The 25228-nt window shown below is 41.7% G+C and overlaps 1 protein-coding gene across 3 annotated transcripts in view; it reads left to right on the forward strand.

The window, feature by feature from the left end:
• LOC124796242 (uncharacterized aarF domain-containing protein kinase 5) overlaps positions 1-25228 on the forward strand; it is a 173349-nt gene that overhangs the window by 106405 nt on the left and 41716 nt on the right. For all 3 annotated transcript variants that reach the window (XM_047260332.1, XM_047260333.1, XM_047260334.1), the window contains exon 8: positions 15710-15880. In XM_047260332.1, the coding sequence (XP_047116288.1) occupies positions 15710-15880 (171 nt within the window). The remainder of the gene's footprint in view (positions 1-15709; positions 15881-25228) is intronic.

Genomic DNA, 25228 nt, shown 5'->3' on the forward strand with positions numbered 1-25228 from the left:
ACATTGTACTATTGATTTATTTCTGGTTTTTGTTGCCACAGCAACCACCTTCAAGTCATATTACTACCTCTGCAGTACACTAACAAAGTAAGCTCAACTATGTTTAAATGTGCCAAGACAATATAGGGGGAAGGGGAGGATGAACTGTACCCAGTTCTCTTCAGTTGTTTGTTAGGGAAGGTCACTCAAGAATGAGTGAAGGAATTAACTGGAATTGAGAACCGAACAGTGCATTTGCCAATGGCCTGGTGATCCTGTCAAGAAATAGAGACAGCTGTGGAACTGATAAACATGCTGAAGGAGCACACAAAAAAAGCTGGCCCCCAAATTTTCCGAGAGAACGAAGTATGTCTTCGACATCCAAAAAGTGCCTCATCACCTAAAAACAAACTAATGTAAAATAGGTAAAGTGGGCAGTTTTAGATACCTTTGTGAAATAGTACAGATTAAAACTAGCAAGAAAGAAGCTAATGACAGCATGAGAGAGAAAATGGCCACTGCTTTTCATAGGATCTATGTTCTAGGCAAGACAAAGACAATCGCAATAAAAGCTACACTTGGGCACTATGACACAGTGATTCAAACCAAATGTCTGTACACAAGTGAATAGATCGTAATAATGCAGAAGGCTGGAGTGAGAGAAGTGGAGAAGTTTGAACACAAGATTCTTTGGAAAATTTTGGGCTCTAAGATAATAGATAAACAGTTTAGACTACAAGGCAGAGAAGAGCAGTGATGCAACGACAAATGGCTGATGCAGTCAACAAGGAAGACGATGGAAGACCCACAGACTTCTGTTAGATGCAACCCAACTAACAAAGCAAATTTTTAATGTACTGAACAACAGACCTGAAGTCTCTGATAAATAGTTCAAGGAAATAAAGAAGGGTTTAGAGAGCATTGGACTGAATGAAGAAGACATTTATAATTGTGCAAGGTAAAGATCACTCAACAATAACTTTAATAAGAGTTTCTACTATGAGCAGAAACTGAACAGTGCCTGGATGGGAGAGAGAAGGCAGACTGCCAGAGAAAGAATGCAGTGCTTTCAGGCTGCAAAAAAGGCTTCCATAAATACCTTACAGTTACATGATGTGGTCTCTAATTGCACTAAACAGGAAAAAATAACTATTTACAATTATCATTTGTAACTTACACTTGCTGTGTAGATAGCGGCTTGTCAGTACTAAGCAATTATGTATAAATTTTTGTGAAAGTCTCTGCACACTCCCACAGGCAGTACCAGCATCTTCTCCCACCATTACCCTGCTATCCCTTCTCACCCTAAGTCCCGTCTGTACCCCCACTACCGACCTCAGCTGAGATCACTGTTCTCCTCAGATTCAGTTGCAGTTAGGTCTTCGCACTGGAGATGACAGTAGTCATTCGCTAATTAACATCTAGCAGTCTTTATTCAGTGCACCCACTCAAAGCCTTCTGTACATGGTGAGTAGCCAAGTATATTTTTCACATTGTTGTTATCCGATCCCATATTTTCTATTTTTTGATACTGCCTAGTGGTTCCTCTTCCATCCCACAACCCAGTGTTGTTCCTCTTTGTTACTGTTCACTATCGCTTGTGTCATTCAGTGTCTGTCCTTTTCCTTATCTACTTTCCTAAATTTCATTGTTGCCTTCTGAACTGCAGATGATTTCCATCTGTAGAATGGGTAGTGACCCATCATGTGACACTCTTGAGTTCAAAGCCACCCTGTATCAATGGTCTTGTCCACACATAACACATGGCTACACGCCCGCATGGACCCTATGTGCAGCACCCAGTGTTTCACGTTCTCCTTGCCATCATAATTATTCCTGGACCTTCAAATTTATCCCACCAACTCCCGCCAACCACATGTATTAACATGTGCTTTCCTGATTCTATGTACATTGCACACATTTTGTATTTAACAGTCCCTCCCCTTCTTCCCTTATTCAAGCATGCATCATTCTGCCCAAACCCAATCTCATTTATCACTGTACTTCCTGTTTCCATCTTTTTTCACTTTATCTAATTTCTATTGAATTTTTTGTGTTTTTCTTAATATTTTCACATTTCTTTTACCTGAACTATTTATCCTTGCTCCATCTATCTTTCCAATACAGAAAAGTTTCCCCTGTCCCAGGCCAGTTGCAACCAGTCCTTCCATAGTAACATATGCCTGTTCAAATTCCATCACACTACATCCCTCACCAACTTAGTCCTGTAAGCTCATATAAATCAGGCCCATGGCTCCTTGCATAACCTCTCCTCCATCCACAAAATCATCATCATTTGCAATCCCTTATTCCTACATCCGATCTCCCAGGTTGAAATGCTTGCCCTCCAAGAACTAGAGAGGAAGCACAACACCACCTCAAAAAGCTGTCCCTTCTATTCACCTCATACTCCCATCTTGGATTACCATTGCAAGAGCCACCATCAAACCTCCCCCACATCCCCTCCAGCTGTCAAAACCTGCCTTGCTGACATACTATATTTCCCAAACCCTCAGAATCTTCCTCCTATCAGCATATAGAACCCAGAGCCTAAACAAACCCACAACACAATCAGGAACCAGCCCTCCAGAAGCCTCAATCCCACTTAAGTATCAGGCATTACCTTTTGTCTCATTCCCAACCCTGTCAGTAAACTTCACTGAAAACTCCCTTTTGCCACAACTCTGCCAGTCAGACTCAATCCAGAACCAATATTGAACCCTCCCAACTCAGTTTTCTCCTCCAACTGACTGTGACAACTCCCCAAATTGCTCCCTGGTAACTTTCCAGTATGTCCTAACATCGAACATTGCCTCACTGTCATTCTCCAAATCCCTCAACACAGATAATAACCTCATATCTGCATAAAGAATACACCACCCAAAATTTGACCCTGACCATGTAATCCTACTTGCTGATGAATGCTTCACCACCGTTATTATGAATAGAAAGGGTTACCTGGCAGGTGGACTCCAGCAGCTGTCAGACAAGGCCCTCCACAAGTCTTGCCTCAGTGACCCCATTCCACAAATCCAGCAGAATCAGCAAGACCTCATCAAAATTGAAGATGCATTCCAAAACCTGTCCCCTATCTCTCTCTCTCTCTCTCTCTCTCTCTCTCTCTCTCTCTCTCTCTCTCCTGACCTCTCCCCACACACTTACCTTCTACATGCTTCCTAAAGCTAACCACCCAGGACCATTGTGGCTGGTTACTGCACCCCCAGTGAGGGAATCTCTGCCCTGGATGAACACTTTCAGCCTATCACCTGTGACCTATCAGTATCCTCTATAAAAGAAACTAACATTTCCTCTACGGACTCACCACAGTACCTGTTTCTTTAACACCCACACCCTGCTCATCACTGTTGATGCCACTTCTCTCTACACCAACATCCCCAATGCAACTACTGAACATCACCTTTTCCAATGCCCCACTGACTCCAGACCTACAACCCCCTTCTTGGTCACCATGGCCAATTATATCCTAACCCAAGTTGCCTCTCCTTTAGAGGTGCCACCTAGAAATAAGTCCATGGTAGAGCAATAGCACCCCCCATGGCAACATCCTGTGCCATCTGTTCATGGGCCATCTTTCTGGGCATCCAAAATTCAATACCACTCAGTTGTTCAGACTCTGATGACATCTTCATGATCAGGACCAAAGGTGAGGATACCCTATCCACATTCCTCCAGAGCATCAACACCTTATCCCCTATATGGTTGCCTGGTTCTCCAACCAAGGCATGCACATTCCTAGATTTCCACCATGAGTGGCTTCATCAATACCTCCATCCACACCATGCCTACCAATCACCAACAATACCTCCAGCTCAGCAGCTGACACCTATTCCTCACCAAGAACTCCCTTCCATACAGCCTAACCAACTGTGATCGTTGCATCTGCGATGAGCAGATCCTCTGCAAGTATGCAAAGTGATGTGTCCCACACCACTGGAGGTGCAGTAAGAACATGGCTCAGGTAAACAATGCAGGACAAGTTTATTAGTAAACTCATGAGCTCATCTCTCCTTGGAGTAAATTTTTACATTGACAGTATGTGGTTAAGTCAAGAGTTGCACTCGAATGACACGGTAACTGTTTGTTGGGCTGATGGCCCCAAGAAATATCAAAGTTAATTTGGGAGTTCACTTAGGGATGAAAAAGTTCATGATATGGAGCACTGTGGCAGCCAATGCCAAAGTCCACACATTCCTGGTGTGGAGGCCACATCTTGGCAAAGGACGTTGCTGCCTGGAATACAGTGTTGAGCATCCTGATGGCTCCTCACTGAGACACAGATTGATGAACTGCTACTGCGATCGCCACCTGGCCCAGAGAGCTCGTTAGGAATGAACTGGTGTAGCACAGCCCGGGTGCTGGCCTAAATACCGTGAAGGTGTGACGTGACAGCCAGGTGTGTTTGCTGCCATGTTACTCTTGGACCTATAAGATGTGTTGCAGCTGCTGGCACCCAGTGTTGGCAGTCCTTGGAGAGTTGAGCACCCAGATGTCGTTTGCCGGAAAGGTGCCTGAAGGACAGTTGGGTGAATATTTGAGGGTTGCAGTCGATGCAACCTGCCATGCAAGTCCATGAGGCCAGTGGCCTCTCTTGGCAATCTCACTGCAGTCCGCTGGTCCAGCAGGCATGCAAACTCTTCTGGCTGGCATCTGCTGGAGAGGCCCTTGTTGCTTTGCCATGAGGACCTCCTGCTTGATGCTGATGTGTGACTGCTTGCTACGTGGGAGGGCTAACATCCCCAACATTGCTTCCCTTTTGGTCCCACCCCCTTCTGATGGACAAGAGGGTGTGGCACACTGTAAAATCCCAGGAAGCAGTGGTCACCCTTCCAGTGATCTGCATCATCGGTGAACCCGGAGGGTTGCTTTTGACATGGTGTTGTGTGAGGTTGACCTTGTCGGTGACTGGAAACCATGCAGCCTTTTGTGGTGGTGTCTTGAGTTTGCTGCTGATGATCCTGGGTGTTGAGGTGCCCAACTCGGAAACAAAAAACTGTGAAGATTTCCAGTTGAGGGGATTGCTCCATTGTGAGAGTGCACCTAGACGATGTGTTTGTGGCCATCTTGGAGTTGCATCTTGGTTATATTCTGACCTATAAGATGTGTTGCAGCTGCCGGCACCCAGTGTTGGCAGTCCTTGGAGAGATGAGCACCCAGATGTCGTTTGCCGGAAAGGTGCCTGAAGGACAGTTGGGTGAATATTTGAGGGTTGCAGTCGATGCAACCTGCCATGCAATTTTTTGACCAGACCAGACCTATCTTGAGGGCATTACCAATAGCAGATTAAGAACAATGTGAGTGCCTCATCCATCACATGGTTGTGGTGCAGCATCTTGTATCTTGAACGTGCAGACGAACCTTTCTGCAAGACAGTTGGACACTGGATGGAAGGATTACAGTATGCAATGTCAATTTGTGAACAAAAAGTGCCAATTTCAGTGGGTGTAAACTAGGGGCCATAGTCTGCCACTGTGGTTACTGGGAGCCCCTCAATGGAAAAAATGCGAATCAGTGCTTGAATTGTTTTTGTTGTGGATTGGCAGGAGAGCCATCCCACTAATGTTACAGGAAGCCGAAAGGCACGCGTTTAAGCTCACGCAGGCTGGCGTGAGGTCTGGAACAGGACAAGGAAATTAGAACTTAGAAAAACGGACGCAGATGGTGGAATACTTAACTTTAATCCATTAATGTTGAATGTAGCTCTTGGCTGTACATTATTTACAATATCAATAGCAACTGATAATGGCACCTTGCTAGGTTGTAGCAAATGACGTAGCTGAAGGCTATGCTAACTATCGTCTCGGCAAATGAGAACGTATTTTGTCAGTGAACCATCACTATCAAAGTCGGTTGTACAACTGGGGCGAGTGCTAGGGAGTCTCTCTAGACTAGACCTGCCGTGTGGCGGCGCTCGGTCTGCAATCACTGATAGTGGCGACACGCGGGTCCGAAGCATACTAACGGACCGCGACTGATTTAAAGGCTACCACCTAGCAAGTGTGGTGTCTGGTGGTGACACCAAGTTTTCACTGAGGATGTTGAAGACATTTGAAACTTATATGGGAAACCACTGCCCTTCCAAGAAAGGGTCCATTAAGTCATAAGTGGAGGCGAGACCAAGGTGATGATGCATCCATCCAGGAAAATATTGCTGAACTGGAGCTGCCTGTTTATTCTGACAGGTGGAGCGTGCTGCGACTATTTTAGCAATATCATTGTCAATACCTCTTCAGTACATGTGGTGGTGAGCCAGTCATTTGGTCAGGACTGTTCCCCAATGACCTGCATGGAAGAGTATCAGGATGTGTTACCTGAGGACTTGTGGAATCACCACTCAGTTGTGACCATTTTTCCCCTTAAGCAATAGAATGCCATTGAGAGCTAATAATTCGTTTTGACAATAACAGTAGTCTTGCAATTCTGCTTGATCCAGTTGTTTGCAGTCTCCTGGCCAACAATGGTCCATTAATCAAATTACTTCCCAGGTGACTGGGTCATCCAAAGACAGGCAACAGCTGCCAAATCCAAGGGGAAGTTAGCCACTGCTTCTTCTGTTTTGTTATCTCTGTGGAGACGGACCTCTGGAACTGAGTCAAACACCAGCTGTTGCCCAAGGAATAGTCTTGAAAGTATATCATTGTTGGCGTGTTGCGCTTTGGACCTATACTATATGTTGTGGGTGTAACCCAACACGTAAAATACTTATCACTGGAGACGACTTACATTATGGCTGGAATGTTGGAGTTTGCCTTGAAAAGTGGAAAAAGAGGTTTATGATATGTCATTAGAGTAAAATGTCTGCTTTACATGTAATCATGGAATTTCTTCAGGGCAAAGGTGTTAGCCACCACTTCCTTTTCTATTTGGCTGTTATAATGTTGCGTTTGAACCAGTATCTTGCAGACAACCAGGATGTTCCACCCCATCAGCCTCAAGGGACTGGACTGCCTTCAAGCCATAGTCTGATGCATGTGCTGCCACAATTAAGTGCTAGAAAGGGTGACAGGCTGAGAGACACATTGAGTGAAGAATAATTTGTTTGAGATCCTGGAAAGCCTTTTCGCATTTGAAAGCCCAGTTCCACTTGACATATTCTGCAGTATAAGAAAGTAGGCTTCCGCGGACAGTGTCTTAGTGATTAAAATTCTTCTGGGTATTATGCTGCGTCATTGCTAAAAACTAACAACAATAATAAACTAAAACCTACGTTTCGGCCGAATTGCAACGGCCTTCCTCAGGGCACTACTGGTTTTGCATGGGGATAGGTGCTTCTATTTATTACAGACTATCGATGTCTGACGTCACTATTGTAAAACTTTTAATTGGCCCTCTAATATGATTGGCTAGACATGACGTAAGGGAAAATGGAAAGAAAGAGGTTATTCGTGAATGTCCACGTCGTCAACGATTGGTAGCTGTCCGCCAATCAGCATTCGGCGTCTGGTCGACAAGTTTTCCTCCTGGTGTGTGCGGAAGTGGACTGACAGTTGTTCTACAGCTGTTTGTGCAGATATGTCCGTGTCCTGAATAGCTTCTGCCCGCTACCGCTTGCGGCCCGTTGGACTGGGATGGCCGGCAGCCAGGACACCGGGAGTTTGTAGCTATCTTCTTTGTTGATGTTGCCAGGCTGTTTAATAGTTTTGATCACCTCCCGTATTTTGCGTTCTCGGATCCACGATTCTTTCGCCAGTACTCGGGCATCCTGGAACCTTATAGGTTGCCACAGTCATGGTGGGGTTCCGCTAATGCCGATTTGTTATGTTGTTGTAATCGTACTTAGCGTTCATGTTCTGCTACTCGTAAGCTGACAGGTCTCCCTGTTTCTCCTATGTAGGCAGCTGTGCACTCACACCGTAGTTCGTAAACACCTGAAGTGTTAAGAATGTTGACTACATCCTTGGTGGAAACTTTCATTTCGTGGATCCTGTGATTGCTTCGAAAAATCAGTTTGAAACCTCGTCGGCGGAGGACGTTGCCTAGCCGATCACTGATGCCTTTTACATATGGTAAGTGTACCAGTGGAAGCTTCTCTTCTTTTCCTTCTTCTCGTGTTCTGCTCCGAAACGTCGGTTTTAGTTTATTATTGTTGTTAGTTTTTAGCAATGACACGGCATAATACCCAGAAGAATTTTAATCACTATGTTCTGCAGTAGCTGATGGAGTGGTTCAGTGATGGCCACCACATGAGGAATTAATTTTTTATTGTAGTTTAGTTGTCCAAGTATAGATTATAGTTGTTTAGTGTATTTGGGAGTAGGGAGTTTGTGGATGGTCTGAATGTAGAGTGGTATGGACCATATGCCCAATGCACTGAGCATGTCCAAAATATTCTGCTTGTGGCAGAAAAACACAGGATTTGTTATTGTTACATTTGAAATTTGCCCAATGGAGCATGCCAAATAAGTAGTCGAAGTTGGCGGCTAAATTTTGAGATTTTTACCTGCAGCAATAATGTCGTCTGAGTAGTCAGCCGTCCACCTCATGTGTAAGATGCTGTAAGTAGTGTTGAAAGATAGCCATTCCCCTGTCAATGCCAAAGGGGGGCTCATTATACCAGAAAAACTGGAATGAGGTGTTGATGATCAAGGTGTTTTTTGATGCCTCACCTAGCGGGAGTCAGAGATATGTGCCATGCAAATCAATTTTTTTGAAATGTTGCTGCTGGCAGGACGTGCCATGATGTCTTTTACTTTAGGTACAGAGTAGACATCAATGAAGAAATGGGCATTAATCGCGGTTTTGAAGTTTCCACAAATCTTCAGCGAACCATCTGGTTTTTATACGATAACAATGGAAGGGGCCTACTGACTGTTGGTGAGTTGGGTCAAGGTATCTTCATGTTGCAGGCATTGGAGCTTTCTCTGAAAGAAATTGTGTGTAACCAAGGGGAAGAGCAGGACTTGTGGTTAAATCTTGTGACACCAGTAGAGGCCCACGAAAAACCTGATTCGTATTTGGTGCAAACACCCCGCAGGTATAAGCTGACTACGAACATTTGGATACTGTTAGTAGAATTGTGGGCTTCCAACTTCAGGATATTAAAAAGGTCTAACCCTCAAAAGTTTGTAGCCCTCACTGCATCAACCACAGGAAGGCTTGCTGTGATTGAGGCTATCGGGTACTGGATTTGCCCATTAAATTGGCCCCTGACCATGGTGGTGTCATTGTTGTAGCTCTTGAGTTGTTTGGAGTACACCTAGAGTGAAGAAGAGCCCAGGCAGCAATTATGTGTCCCAATTGACAGTGTCTTTGATGAGCCTGTATCAATTTGGAAAACCACTGAACAGCATTGACAACCTCTGTCAACATTAAGAGTATTATCATATATAGGGAGGCCTGGACATGTAGTACATCAGGAGGGAAAACACCGGACCCCTCATCTATTCTGGATTCCGGAGGGTAGAGGTGAATACAGCCACATTCATTTTGAAAAATTACTGACAAATTTACATCTTGTGCTCAATTTTTCCAAGGCCAAGCATTTACCTATATGACAATAGCACTGTTGACACCAGTGGGTCACAAAACAATTATTGCAGCAGGGTAGCTGTTGAGGGCATCATCTGCCTGCAGTGTCCGCCTGTGATGAGCGTCTTGGGCCAGTGTGGAGTCCGAGAATGGGGCTGGGTCTGGCGAGTCAGGCATGTGACAAACACCTGAGTGGGGTCCTGCAATGCTGCCAAGGAACTAATGGATTGTTCAAAAACCGTAATGATGGGAAGGCACTTACCAAGTGATTGGTCTCAAGCTTAAGAAGATATTCTAAGTCCATAGAATACTTATCCACCGAAGTGCTGTGGCCTTACTAGCAGCACGCTGTGGCTGAGGCAGCCTTGAGATAAGAGGCAACTTTTTGACATCCAGAGCTGGGTTACAATGATAACGCAATTGCTCTGTGTGGAGCCAAATGTGAAGAATGATTAATTATAAAGAGTGAACTTTATTCATTATAATACAAAGTCATATCACCAATGACAGATATGTTACAACAACACTCATCATCTTTACACCAAACATAAACAGATTCATCAGCATTAATTTTTCATTATGTGTCCTCAACACGGTAGGCATGCTAAAGGTATAATATGATTTACCCATATCTTTATTGTAAACTTCTCCAGCATGAAAGGTATGATAAGCAATAACATCATGTGTATTAACCCACTCTAGACTACCAATTTTCTTAATATCTACAAAATGTATTAATGCAATACTAAGCCAACCATTACTGTACTGGTTCAATTTGACATCCATGAGACTGAAATTCAGAATAACGCCAACAAATACAGAGAGTACTTCATTAGATGAGTAGACAAGGATAATATCCTGAAATAAGGATGCTGTGTATGATTGTTTGCACTGGGCTTTGCCTACTGAAAATACCCGTCTCTAGCTAGACCCTATAATCTTGCTGTCCACTTGCTTTTGATTGTCTGCTGAGTCTATGGCAGCTGAAAAACTTCGGACAGGCAGCCGCTATGTGCACTTGGAAGTCAAAGTAATCTAGTAAGCATTGACTTCAGTCATTCATATGGTAGGACATGCAGCTCAATTCCAGAGTTGAGCTGCTGCAATAAGTGGTACACTTTAGGGTCTGCACAGTGCAAAAACAAAAAGTGTTCTGCAGAACATCACGTGGGATACTATTCCCTAGAAAATGTTCTTCAAGCTAAACAATGTAGTTTACCCATAGCTCGACCTTTTGTCAAATGTTTGGAATGGTTGTAGTGCCATTCAGAATCTTTTCAACAGTGAATCAATGGTTGGCAGGTAACTGGAGATTTCTGATGGCATCAAGGTAATTGCAGCCATCCTCTCTAGCAGCAGTTCTTGACTTTGTTGAATATTATGGAGAAATAGTAACACTTGGGAGGCAATGTCTGTTGGCTTAGCCACGCTGGAATGGAAAGTAAATGTCAGTTGACTTGAAACTTGGAAGTTGCACAAAACAAAACACCATCTACTTAGGACATGTTAACTCATGAAAAACTGAGTTCAAGAAAAACACCTGGTCACCAATTGGTATTTACTGCACCACTGGAGGCACAATAAGTACACAGCCCAGGTAAACTATGCAGAAGAAGTTTATTAGTAAACTCATGAACTCAGACCTCCGTAGAATAAGTTTTTACATTGACAGTATGTGGTTAAGTCAGAGTTGTACTTGAATGGGACAGTAACTGTTTTTGGACTGATGGCCCCAACAGATATCAAAGTTAATTTTGCAGTTCTCTTGGGAATGAAAAAGTTAATAAAACGCTACAACAGCCAATACCAAAGTCCACATATGTTCCAAGTTCAGAGGCCACGTGTCATTGAAGCCTGGTGATGGCAAAGTCTGCTCCACTCAGAGTAGGTTTCTGGCTTGAATACTATGTTGAAGATGGTGATGGTTCCTTTGGGGAGACTCTGTTAGATGAACTGCTACTGTGATCAGAACCTGGCCCAGAGGGCCCATTAGACATGAACTACCGTTGCACAGCCCAGACACAGGCCTAAATTCTGTGCAGGCACTAGGACACAGGTGGGTCTAGCTGCAGCCATGTGACCCCTTGGAGGCCAGAGGTCTGCAGGGCCAGCAACCTCCTGTGGTGATCATGCTGCCTCCTGCTGGTCCACCAGGCATGCGAAACCTCCTGGCTATTGTCTGCTGGAGTGGCCCCTGCAGCAGTACTGTGTAGACCACCCACTTTACACTGATGTATGACTGATTGCTATGTGATAGGACAAATGGGCCTGACAAAATTACTCTCCCCCTCTCTGACAACTCGTCTTCCCAGTCACCAACCGTCTCTTCCATTCCCACTGAGTAGCTACTAGTAGCAATCTCTCCCTGTCTTAGTATCAACTTGGACTAGAGCAGCTCAGTCATATTCTATTCCAGGATTTCAACTACCCTGAAATAAGAAAGATCCTCTCCACCCCTCCATTGCCCACTTAACTCATGCAATATTCTTATCCATCTTGTCTCCAACCCTGCTCCAAACCTCTTGCTCCAAGTTTCATATCCCTGCAATAGATCCAGATACAAGACCTGTCCCATAATCCTCTCCCTGCCAACTGCCACTAATCTTGTCACAGGCATTTTGGACTCCATTAAAGGCAGAGACACATGTGAAATCAGCCATGTTATTAACCATCGTAGCTGCAACCAATGTATTGCATTCATGAATACTAACAAGCGGTCTGTCCACATGAGTAGCCATCACCAAGCTATGACCAAGAGACAGCTGACCCACCATGTTGTTGAACATGCCTCACAAAATAATGTGCTTGACTCCAACAACTGCTTCACAGCCTGTGTCATTTGAATTCTTCCCATTGTCAATTTCTTTGAATTAATTACTTTGGAACTCTCCTTGCAATATATCCTTCATCCATCCATATTTATTGAGAGAGAGAGGGGGGGGGGGAGGGGAGAGGGGGAGGGGGTTGATTTGGGGGAAGAGACCAAACTGCGAGGTCATTGGTCTCATCGGATTACGGAAGGATGGGGAAGGAAGTCGGCCATGCCCTTACAAAGGAATCAACCCGGCATTTGCCTGAAGTGATTTAGCGAAATCACAGAAAACCTAAATCAGGATGGCCAGACGTGGGATTGAACCGTCGTCCTCCTGAATGCGAGTCCAGTGTGCTAACCACTGCGCCACCTCGCTCGGTAGAGGGGAAGGGGAGGAGGCAGCAGGAGAGGAGGGGGAGCAGAGTGCCTTTTTCCATCTTTTTTAAATCAGTATTCTGTGAACTGCAAATGTAGTGACTTGTTCCATGACTCAAGTGATTCTGAAGAATGTGAGAAGATAGATGAAAAGAATAAATAATGTGTAACAGTTTTGACCATCTTAGCTATTTATTTATTTTATTTGTTTATTTATTTTATTTTTATTTATGTATTTTATCATATCAAGATTCTGGTTTCTTCATCAGAGCAGATATTAAAGGTTAAGACCAGTGAATATTACGTATACCCTTCTGTGAAAGTAGTGTCTGTTCTGATAATGTGCGAAGAGGAACTTGTGTAGATCTGTAATAATAATTATTATAATAATAGTAGTAGTAGTAGTAGTAGTAGTAGTAATCACTTTGGGCGGAGACCTGTTGTGTGTAGATGGCCTAGCATTTGCAGACAGTTTAGCAATCTTAACATGTGGCATTTCATCAGCACATAATTAGAGGCAAATTCGTGAATGAAACTGCAGAAAATGTTGGCCTGCAGACATCTTTTGAAAAGAAAGAATAGATGACCTGCAACAAACAAGCACCAAAATTCATGGAGACAAAATATGGCAAAATAAATGAGTTTCACAATTTAAATATCTTGATAAAACCACATGGAAAAATGAAAGTAAAACAAAAGCAAATGAAATTAGATCCCGAAAGATGGAAACTGATTATGGACTTACTCAAAATACCTACCACAAGGAATGCCTCTCCAAGCACACAAAACTAAGAGGTTAAATACAGTATGTAATTAAACCAAAATGCCTCTCTATATGAGAAATTCTAATTTTGGAAAGGAAAACAGAGAATGAAAACACTGAAGAAAGGAACACAGTCATAAGAAAAATTTTGGGTCCAAAACTTGTAGATGAACAAAACTAAATCAGGGGCAAACAAGAAATCAAACAATACACAAATATTCAAAGTGACATTAGAAAATAGAGGTTAATGTTCAATGGACAAATTAAAAGAATAAACCCAGGCAGACGTGCAAAATAAACAGTCAAATTATTTGACAACAGGATTAAAGCCGAAATGCACGTGAGGAAGTGGATAAGTCTGGATCAAAAAAGATGGGAAATTGGCAGGAACTACATCAAATGTTCAAAACTGCAATATCTTCTGGTCCAAAATTTACAAATGGCAAAGTGCCCAAGAGGAAAAACCAAAGACGAAAACTGGAACATCAGGGTATGAAAGAGAAGGAGAGCCAACAGGAAGAGCATGAAAGAAATTTTGGCACAAAGGAGAGCAACTGCTGATCGCTAAATACTTTGCATAGCCCCAAGGAATAATTAAAACCCTTAAAAACAATAAAACTATTGGAGAAGAATCCGTTGCAACAGAACTTCTGAAATGGTCTCTACCAATAAGAATTAAAAGAAAAGCTAAAATTAATCTTCGATGCAGATTGTAAAACAGAAAAAATCCCAGGGGTGTGGATGGTAGCTTTGATACATACACTAAATAAGAAATGCAATAAACAAGACATTAACAATGGCAGAGAAATTTCTTTGCTACCAGTGGCGTATAAAACAAGATTTTACTAAACAGAGTAAAAATAACACCGCATCATCATTTACATTACTATCTAGATGGTTTTACAAAGGGCATATCTTATTCTGAATGAATATTTAATCTGAAATCAGTCATTTGCCACAGATTACTGAATTCACAAGATATTGTAATAATGTTTGTTGATTTCAGTATGGCCCTTGGTTCCACTGATTGACAGGTTATAGATAAAATATCTGAGAATTTGATGTAAAGTCTAAATAAGCAAATTAATTTGTGACACAAAGTATGTGAAGTGAAATTTGTGGGAGTAGTATTTCAGCCCACCAAAACAAAGAAATGTGTATGGCAAGATGATGGCCCATTGCCAATCTTTTTAATTGTGTTCTAGAAAAAGCTGTGAGAATTTGGTATGAAAAACTCAACCACTATAAGATTTTGGCAATAAGATTGGAAAGAAGAAACAAAAGTAACAGAATAAACTGTCTCAGGTTTACAAATGATTTTATGGTTCTGCTATACTTTCTGAGAATGTGATACCTGCTGTAAAGCAGATGAATCATGTATTGGCCAAATTGAACAGGTTAAAAAATGTAAATACTTTTGGGACATAATGTAAGAAAATGGTTTGGAAAAAGTTGCTGTAGAGGAAAGGATATGTCAAATGAGATGGGCTTGCTGGATAACTAAAGACTTTTACAACAACAAATGCAAAAATAAAACATAAAAAAGTAGTGAAGCCATAATGGCTATATGCAAATGAATGTGTAGCATTAAACTATAATTTAGATAAGTCACAAATACTAGAAAGGCAACTCATAAGGAAAATATTAGACCCATGAAAAACTATGGAAGGATGGAAATTACATAGTAATGATGGAATTGATTGAAAAAAAAAAAAAAAAAAAAAAACCATACCAGAAGGTGTGAGATAAAGAAGATTGGTATTTTTTTGTACATCTATATTTAATGCAAGATGGTAGATTAACCAAGATGATATTCAAATATTTGTAAATTATGAAGTCAACAAGCTATATCTGTGAATTAAAAAAAGGAATTAGAACAAAAATTATAAAAGCTGAAGAAACAGCTGACAGAGAAGTGTTCAGGGTAAAACTATTGAATAAGGAAAGATTTCAAGGTATGGGAGTGAAAAAAGCTGGTCTGAGTTGTCAGTAGACAGGAAGAGAAATCATCAGGAGGCAAAAGAATGCTGGAAGAAAAAAAAGAGAACAATGAATGAAGAATTGAAATTGGCACATGTTCCTCAGTTGTGATTGGAAAAATATCACAGTGAAATGGAAAATCATGGATAGAAGATCAGCATTGTAATGATCAAAGACAATCACTCATGGTATAGAACTCTGTTTTTGTTTTTAATCAGATGACTCAGTGCTCCTTTCTTATTCTTTTTTATTTGTAATAAGATTGATGCTGTTTTAGTTAAGAAATTAATGTATATTATTTTCTCATGTTTTAGTCCTTGTTCGTAAAGGAAAGAATGGGAAGGCTGAACTTGTGCTGTTAGATCATGGTTTATATGAATATTTACCATCGACTATAAGACAGTCATTATGTAAACTATGGAAGTCAATTGTTATGAACGATCACCCAAGTATGAAAAGGTATGCAGCTGAACTTGGCGTTAAAGGTATGGAAACATTTGTTTATAAGTGAAAGTATTGTGTGTTGCAGTTGCACATGTGTATGCTATAGAAATTTCATGCATTATTAGCTATGTCCATATTTGTTTAGTCTTTTTGACAATGTTATTTTCTGTTAAACCTTTGTTATTGTTTCTCCCTATAGCTTTTGTCATTATCAGAACCATTTGCTGAATATTCTCAATAACCTTGTGATGTACCAAAATGCAGTGGTGGCAGACTCACCCTATTAACAGTAGTAACCTGCTAGTTCATGCTTTGCACTCATTCTCATGTGTGCATGCGCATTCTCACACACATACACATTCAACACTACAGTGAGGGAACTGAAGCATTATTCTTGGTTTGGTAGATTTTCTCAGTCAACCACCTCACTAGATTAGCACAAACATAAGGAGAGTGTGATACATAATAATAATAATAATAATAATAATAATAATAATAATAATAATAATAATGAGAGATAATTTTATCTGGGTAGCGGATATCATATGAATCCAAAAATAAAGAAAGATGTAAAATATAATCCATTTTTTCCCCAGATTGAACTACGTTAAAATTTCTATACCATTGTTTTGAAAATATTATCTTCTACATTTGTTTCAGCACAGGATTCAAAAACTTTGTACTTAATATAACCTTCTTTAATGGCTATTCACTAAAGAGCTTTAATTCTGTGATATTCATCAAAATATGGCATTATTAAATCACTCACAGTTAAATAGTCACTAATTATCTGTATTTTGCAGCACATCTGCTTCTTTCACATATTTAAAAAACAGAAAAAACAATCTTTTCTGTTACCAGATTCTTGTTTTGCATTGTCAGTGGTGTTTGTTTTGGGACTAGGAAAAAAATTGATTTAAAGGTTTGTTGTCTTTTAAACAGAGTAAGCTCTCTCACTTCTAATTATGAAAATTATCTACCACAGTTGACTCAGCACAAAGTAATTTAAAACACATTGCCTCTCTGTGGTAGAAAATTCACATTGTATGATCTTTTTTTCCATTTTAATAGATTATACTGACACTTGAAAGTTGGAAATACTACATACATTATCATGCAGTTCGAGGGAAGTTTAAATTTAACTATCTTGGGAGTAAGAATCAGTTTTTTAAAATAAATAAAAATGGAAAGTATTAGTAAATGCACAACTTTCAATTAAAAATTGAAATTTATTACAAGTTGAAAAAATTAAATAATTGTAATACATCTGTGGGGTGCAACAGTCTGTGGAAAAGTCTATATAATTTTACATTTATGATAGAAAACTTTCTCACTCTTAGCAACTAAAATTATTTATTTATTGTATTCTTCGTGGCACAATGTCCCAGACAGTTACAGTCTATGGCATATGGCCTTTGTTCCATTACAAAACATTTTTCAGTTTGTATTTCCTTTTCCTCATATTAAAACATTTTTCGCATTAATTCAAGAACATTATTTACACATTAATTTGGCTTCAGTTTGTGCAGTTCATATTGTATCAGGTCTAGGCAGAGAATTGCATCTATCTACAGAGTGGAGAAAAACAGTCTAATAATAAGGTCAGAGCAGGCTAGGGAACATCAAATCTAAAAATCATTTTCAGATAAGTGGTGGCTGGAAATGCACTGTTGTGGAGCTACAACCATGAGATAGTTGTAGTCAATAATAAGTTCCCAGAACCATCTGCATTTCAATTAATTTCCCCCAGCTTGTATTTGTTATGTTAAAAAGTACAATTACTAAATAAGTTAGTTGAAAATAATCACTACAGCCAAATAGTCAAAGATGGGCTAATTTTAAATTCCTGTCCATTACTGGTTATGTTCACTGCAAATTTTCTGTATTGGTTACTGGGTAAAGCTTGACTATTAAATAAATGATGCCAAAAGTACCATAATGCCATTAATTTGTGGAAATAAGCTGCAGTCTAGAAACAGCTCTGCTGTAAGGTAATCAGCATGAGGTATTGTTAAGGTGCAGTGTTGTTGTTAATGAAATCTGTATATCACATGTTTCAGTTCCTGCTAATCTGTAGGAAGCATAAATGAATTTTTATTCCAATGATCAGTAAGTACGAATTAATACTATGAAAAAGCAAACAGAAATCAAATTTTAGACACACTTTTATTTCAAGTCAAATTTTTGTACAGAAAATGTTCATAATTCCTGACTCAAGCATCACTACAAAGTTGACATCATGTAAGAAGTCATTGGCACACCCTCTAAAAAATTTCTGGTATGTTGCAAATGATTGTCATGGCATCAGAAATTCTTGCAACTAGCTCTGCATGAGTGCTGACTGGTGGCTGGTAGAGTTACCTGAATGGATATAGAAACAGCAGCCTAGCTGACATTCACAGTGGTTGCAGAACAGTGGGCTGCAGTGCTGGGGCACGATAAGATGGTTGCTGAACTTTTCCCCACCAGAGATGAACATTTTTAAGGACTGTGGACCATCACCTGAGAGGACTGAGCAAGTTTTCAACCAAAAAGGCTGGTAAAGGAAGTGAAGAACTGAAATTTAATGGAGAGGTACAGCAGTGTTTCAAAACAGTGCCTGGAACCAACATCAGAGCAACAGCTCATGTGCAAAATGTCACCAGTTGGCTTGTTTGCAGTGCTGGAAAGCAAAACTGTATCGTGCCACCCTATGCACAAAAGATCTTAGTTTTGGAAGTAACAGATAATCCAAGGCAGGCAAACTTTTTGGGTTGGGAGTTAAGGCAGTGCCACCGTCCCAACAATGTGGAATTTCCCTACTTCATTCTGTTTTAGGGTGCATCAAAAATTCTCTCCTGTTACTAATAGCATTAGGGAGTATGTATATTAACATGTAAGTGTAAGACTCCCTAGGTCTGATCTCTCAAATTTTCTAAGCGCGTTGGATTAGTTATGTGCTTGTGGGTGTTCTAGCAAGCTGTTCTTTCCATTTTATGCACAATATTTCGAGAACTGACCCAGCCATCATCTTAAGGTGCTGTGAATTTTGCTGTTACACATACTCCAGACTGGTTGGAGCCCAAGTAGCAAGTACACATAAAAGCAGAACTCACAGCACCTGTAGAAGATGACTGGGTTGATCGTTGAAATATTGTGCATAAAACGGAAACAACAACTGGGCAGAACACCTGGAAGCACACTATTAATCCCATGTTTGGTTATCATTTTTACACAATGTTCTTATTGCATCTATAGAATAAACACTTTTTTCACCATACCTGTAAATGCTGCAGAAGATTGTGCCATAGGACAGAACAGAGTGAGTGAAAGTATATAAAGTATGCCAGCAATCTTGTTTGCAGGTCAGTGCAGTGAGAGAGACATCTGAGTGCAAAGCAGGCAGAATTTAATCATCCAGTTTATTAACCATCTGGATACCGATGAACTTCACACATAGGGTCTCATCCAGTGCGTTCCCATTGAGCTCTACTTCTGGTACACGAATGCTGTTATTGTTTGTTTGGAATTGCATAATGTGGATTTTTGCAATATTAAGGGTTAAGGTGTTTACTGTGAATCAATTGAAAGCCTGTTCCATTGTTCTCCTGGTTGTGTCTGCTATGGATAAGTTTGGACCTATTATTAATATACTTGTGTCATCAGCAAACATTACAGTTTTTGAAGAGTCTACACAGTAGGAATGTGTCCCTACCTGACCTACAAAATTAACTATGAAATTGTAAAATAAGATGTGGTAGACACTGCACAAAGAATAGTGCCCACACATGGTTAAGAAACAACACATTTATTAAATGATTAAACTACTGCAAAAGACATGAAATAGTCTCAAAATTTACAGATGCCGAAGAAAGTCACTCGCTGCGAGGAAAAGGTGAGGTTCCAGAGTGAGGTTAGGTCAGTAGAAGCCTCACTATGAACTGAGCAATTGTCCTGTACTGGTAGGCAGTGACTGTAGGAAGCAAGTATCTTATCCCATGGCAGGATTGACAGTTTGGAGCAGAAGTAAATGCACGAAGGAGGAATCTCACTGCCTTAGTGGACATCTGTAGCGAGCTAGGGATTTACAGCACTGCAGAGACAGATGTGCAGTGAGAGGCCACCACACTGTCATTCTTGTCAACAGAGAAACTGTATGCCATTTGGGACGTCCGTGGTATCACCCTATTGCCCTCTGTTTTGGTGCAATGGAGGGTGGCGGTGAGTGGCTCCCGTGTAGCAACAGCATCTCTCAGATGGCAGAGGAAGAAGTTTAACATGCTGAGGAAGCGACACAGGTCCTTGAATGTCTCTGGGCATGCGTATTTCATTTGCCGAGCAGGGGATATTAGCCATTGGTGGAGATGACATGGTCCAGGAATACCGCCTCACTGGCAGCAAGAATGACTTTGCTGTGTTGATGATGGTGCCTGGCATCCTGTAGGTGTTCAAAAATACTGCAGAGGTTGATGATGGTGCCTGGCATCCTGGAGGTGTTCAAAAATACTGCAGAGGTTCTCGCGGTGTTCCTTGGGCATCGCAGACATAGCAAAAGTGTTGTCCAAGTAGGCGAAACAGCAGGGCAAGTCTAGCAAGACACTATCCAAGAAATGCTGTCATGTTTGGGCAGCATTATGCAAGGCCATAGGTCATAAAGGTGCTCTCATAGAGCCCAAAGAACTTGATGATATGCAGTCTGCCCTCGAGTGCAGCCCAAATGTGGGTGAAAGCCTTGGTACCGTCATTTGTGCTGAAAATTGTAGCCCCAACCAGTGAGTTCTTGTACCTGGGAAGGTTGGGATGGTACAGGCATTTAGCTTCTGGTAATTGCCATATGGGCACAAAGAGCTATCCTTCTTGGCAAGGTGAAGGACAGATGCCAGCAGGGTTCTCGAAGTAGCACGCGGATGGCGAGCAGTTCGACAAACACAGCCTTCGCGATCTTGAGTTTCTGCAGTAGTAAGGACTGTGGCCAGCTGAAGATGGTGTTCGGGGGTGATATCAGTGTGGTGAACAGTTCAATGGCCTGCCTCACAAGGCTCACTGGACAGGCATGTGGGAGCAGGAAATTGCGCTAGGTGCCAGTTTATGGCCAGAGCACACCACCTGTTTTACATTTTTCCCGTCATTGCTGCCAATGAGGTGCTGGCTGGCAACATCATGAAACCCCTCTGCAGTAGTGGGCTCATTGATGTCAGCGATGGTCCTGTTGCAGGCTGAGGTCAAGGACGCAGGAATGTATGATATAGATGGCAATGGTGGAGCTTTGCGCTGCTGTCAGGAGGATGGCTGAGATGATGCAAGGTCCTGTACAAGCCAGTACGGTAAGATAAACAACTTGTCACCATTGCCGATAAGGAATGGTGTGTTGGAGTTGGCATCAGGATGAACTGGTACCGGGATGCCGAGCAAAAGCCTTGTACCCCTAACCCCGGTGGCCATTGGCATTTTGGGTGCCAAGAGCAGGGCTCCCTGTGGCTTGCAGCATCCTAGTCGAAATGCTTGTGGTACCAACAGAGGACGGATGTGTTGTGAGGTTATCGGCAGGGCAGCTAGAGCAGTGGCGGCAGTAGCCGCCATCATGCTGATGGAAGGGGCTGTGCAGACAGTACCGTGCTAAATCAAGGCAGGCCATTGTTGCCTGCAGTCCTGTAGTGTGGCACTGTGCTGTGCTGTGGGCTGGCAGTGAGGGAAGCACGTGGTAATGTTATTATCAGCCCATCGAATGGTGAGGGGGAGCTTATGGCAGGGTGGCTTGAGAGTGACAGCTAGCAGACTGTACCGAGTGAGGGTGACACTGGCATGTAGCAGTCACAGGCAGGGAGGCCAGTGTCTCATGGACCTTGTCAGTGGGGCTGGCAGCATCGATGAGGGGAAGGTTGGCATGTGATGCCACAGCTGTTTTTATCGGAACTGGTAGGTAAGCCAGCCAAATGTTATATAGAAGTCAGGGCTGGGAGGTGAGCCAGCCAAATGTTATATAGAAGCCGTCGGAGACCGTAGGTATGTCTGTCAGGCTTCAGAGGTGGCTTAGGAATTGCGAGAATTACTGGTTCCCAAACTGCTCGAGGGAAAAGAGGACAGGGACATGATGCATTTCTGATGACATGAGTTGCATCATGAAGTGGCATCAGAGTGTCTCATAGTGGTCGGCAGCTGGAGGCGATGAGATGATGTCGCAAACCTCAGTTGCATATGTTGCCTCTTGGTGGCTGATCACCATAGCAAACTTGACGGCGTCTGGGTGATGCTGCAACCACTGAGGACGGCATCAGCTGAGGAAAAGCACGGAAGTGGCTCCCACAGCTTAGAGGGCAGCAGGTGAGCCATGACAAGGCCGGATGAAGGGATCGTGTGTCAGTGCATCAAGGCTGAGAGTAACAGCGGCAGCACCAGTGACAGAAGCAGGGGCTGCTGCGGACATCAGCATGGAATTTGGTACCGTGGGCTAGGGCACAGAGGTCACATCACAGTGAGTTGTGCTTGCTGGTCAGCGTTGCAGCGTTCCTGTTCCAGGAGGCATACAGTCAGCTTGGCGATGATGTCGTGTGGTGCTGAAGCAGCAGCCCTGTGCGGCAAGGGATTGGTGGTAGAAGCTATGGTTGCTAGGTTGCACAACAGATAATAAAACACGTGCAAAAGAAACAACTTGTGATGCGAAGCACACTAGTGTCTGTAGCATGTAAACGGAAGTTGCTAGTGTGCCGTGCACATGTGCAGGAGTTGAAACAAGTGCTAACAGGATGAGGCGGTCAACAACATGGCAAAATAGAAAATTAAGTTGGCTGAGTTCATTGGCATGTCACCATTTTAGGAATATTTACCTACTTACAAAACTAATTGTGAAATAAGGCATAACATTGAACAAAGACACAACCTCGTCCCTGAGTATCTCCGGCATGACACTGATATTTTTTATGTAAGGCATGTAATTAATCATCTCTTCCCAAAGATGGGATGTAAAACATTGGTTTACATGCCTGGCTGTGTAGCAGATCTAGAGACGGTGTGGGTGTGTCTTAAAACTTCATGATAAGCATCTCAGTATAAGGCACACAATCACATGTTGTGTTAGTTGTGACTTGGGTGCAGAGCATAAGCCAATGTTGACACTGCAAGGAGAAAGTAAAGACTCAGAGCGAAGCTAGGTCAGTGGAAGCCTTCTTGGGAACCAAGCTGTTGTCCTGCAACTGTAGTATGTAGGTATTTGGTCACATGGTAGGGTTGACAGCTTGGAACAGAAGTTAATACACAAAGGAAGTAATTTGCTGTCTTAGCAGATGGCCATAGTGAAATAGGGACGTACAGAACTGTTAAGGCATATGTGTGGCGAAAGGGCACCACAACACCAAGAACAGGAGCATGCCAAGCATTGAACTTGAAACACACAATATTTGATGCTTCCCCACTCTGAATATAATCATATTCCTGCTATATCATTTGCTACTGCGGCCATATGTCTTCTATGGTTAAGACATGACTTCAACCAGGCAAGAGGAACACCTTTAAGGCCATAAAATTTTAGTTTCCCTTCAGAATTTTATGATCTAGGCTGTCAAAGGTTTTGACAAGATCACAGAAAATTCAATTCCAAAAGGGTAATTTTTGTGCTTCTAGAAAGAATTGAGTTTGTGAGGTCACATAGTGCATTTTCGATATTTATCCTTTGCAAAAGCCAAACTGAAATGTTATTAGAAGATCATTCTCACAAAGATGTTTCAGTATTCTATTGTAAACTACTTTCTTAAAAAATTTGAGAATAAAGGAAGGAGTAAGATCACTGTATAATTTGTCAGTTGCTTATCTCCACTTTTGTCCTACTGTGTACTTCAGAGTTTCATGAAAAACTGTTTGACTAATTGATTTATTATATTACCAAGTCAGCCCAAGATTAGAGTACTTTGGCTGAGATACTATCATAACCAAGAAGACTTACTACTTTTTAATGAACTAATGATTTTTGGATCTCTCTATTAAGATGAGGTGGTATAACTGGTGTCAGGTGGTGGAGTATGTATTGCAATATATGGTTTCTTCCCTTTTTGGTGATGTGCTGAAGAATAATGCAATACTGCTTATAGGGGATTTTTTAAGTCATGATTAGAGCTAGTCATTTGCGTTAAATAAAGCTGTCTCTTTGTAGCACAAGATATTTTGATACCAGATGATAGCCATCCATTTTTCCACTGTAAACTTTCCTGGCCAATTGTAAAGGAAAACTGGATTCATAATGTTATAAGAATTTTTTTGGAAAGAATTAAGTTGCTCATCTGCAGTGTCCTTGGTGAATTTCCTCCCATCTTTTGCCCTGTAAATTCTTTCTGAATAGTGTAACTAACATAGCATTTACACTTCGTCAAAATTCTTCTTTTCCTTTCTTAGTTAAACCTAGTTGGTGGGAGTGTGTTATTGCTGTCATTTGATTGTAATGGCCAGATAGACCATTTATTATGGGGGGCATATCTTTTTCACTGAAGACATATGGATGTAGAAATAAGTTATGAATTGTTGTTGCACTATGTTCTTCTGTTCCTGTTGGAAATGCAGCTATACTTGTCAAATCAAAGCTGGACATCTTAATTCTAGGTGTCCTCGATGAGAACTATACAAGATGAAGTCTGCATTGAGATCTCTACGAACTATCATTTCCCAGTAATTCTACCAAGTCCTATTAATAACTCCTATAAATGCTTAACGCAGTATAAAACATCTGCTGTTGGCAGCATATAGACCATCAGAACTGTCATCTTTTATGCATTTCCAAGTCTATTGTTGCAACACAGTACCCAAATAGGTGTTCTATGCAGTATTCACTGAGGTATAGAACCTGTGATTTTATTCCACTATTTGTATAAATAGTCCTTCCCCCTTTCCTCATATTAGACCTACAATAATGTGATACTAACTTGTATCCACCTAGGAGCATCTGTTCAACCTCAGTGACTTTTAGGTGACTTTCTGTTGTGTGTAGCACATCTGTAGAAGTAAGTACATTAGATGAGGAGCTTATTTTCCTTATTGTATAAGCTTTTTTATGTTACCAGGAAATGTTTTCAGTTAATGTCTGGGCAGGAGCTTTCATTCCACCTCCCCACTTAAATGAACGCGATTGTTTACAATTTTTGCAATTGGAATTGCCCATACTGATGGAAGGCATTCTTGTCCACATACACAGAAAAATGTTTCTTCAACAGGATGGTGTACTGTCACATTCCACTTCGGCAGTCAGTTGAGATTTGGATATAGTGCCTGGGTGCATGTGGGATGACTGCTGTGCTCCCTGAGAGGGGCCTCCCAGATCAACCGGTATAATACCACTGTCTGTGAGGCATGCTCAAGAGAAGGTTGGGTGTCATTAAAAGATAGCAGTCGGCCAGGACAAGCTCATTGTGTTGTTATTCCTCATGTCA

Source organism: Schistocerca piceifrons, chromosome 4 (assembly GCF_021461385.2).
Source record: "Schistocerca piceifrons isolate TAMUIC-IGC-003096 chromosome 4, iqSchPice1.1, whole genome shotgun sequence".
Lineage (NCBI taxonomy): Eukaryota > Metazoa > Arthropoda > Insecta > Orthoptera > Acrididae > Schistocerca > Schistocerca piceifrons.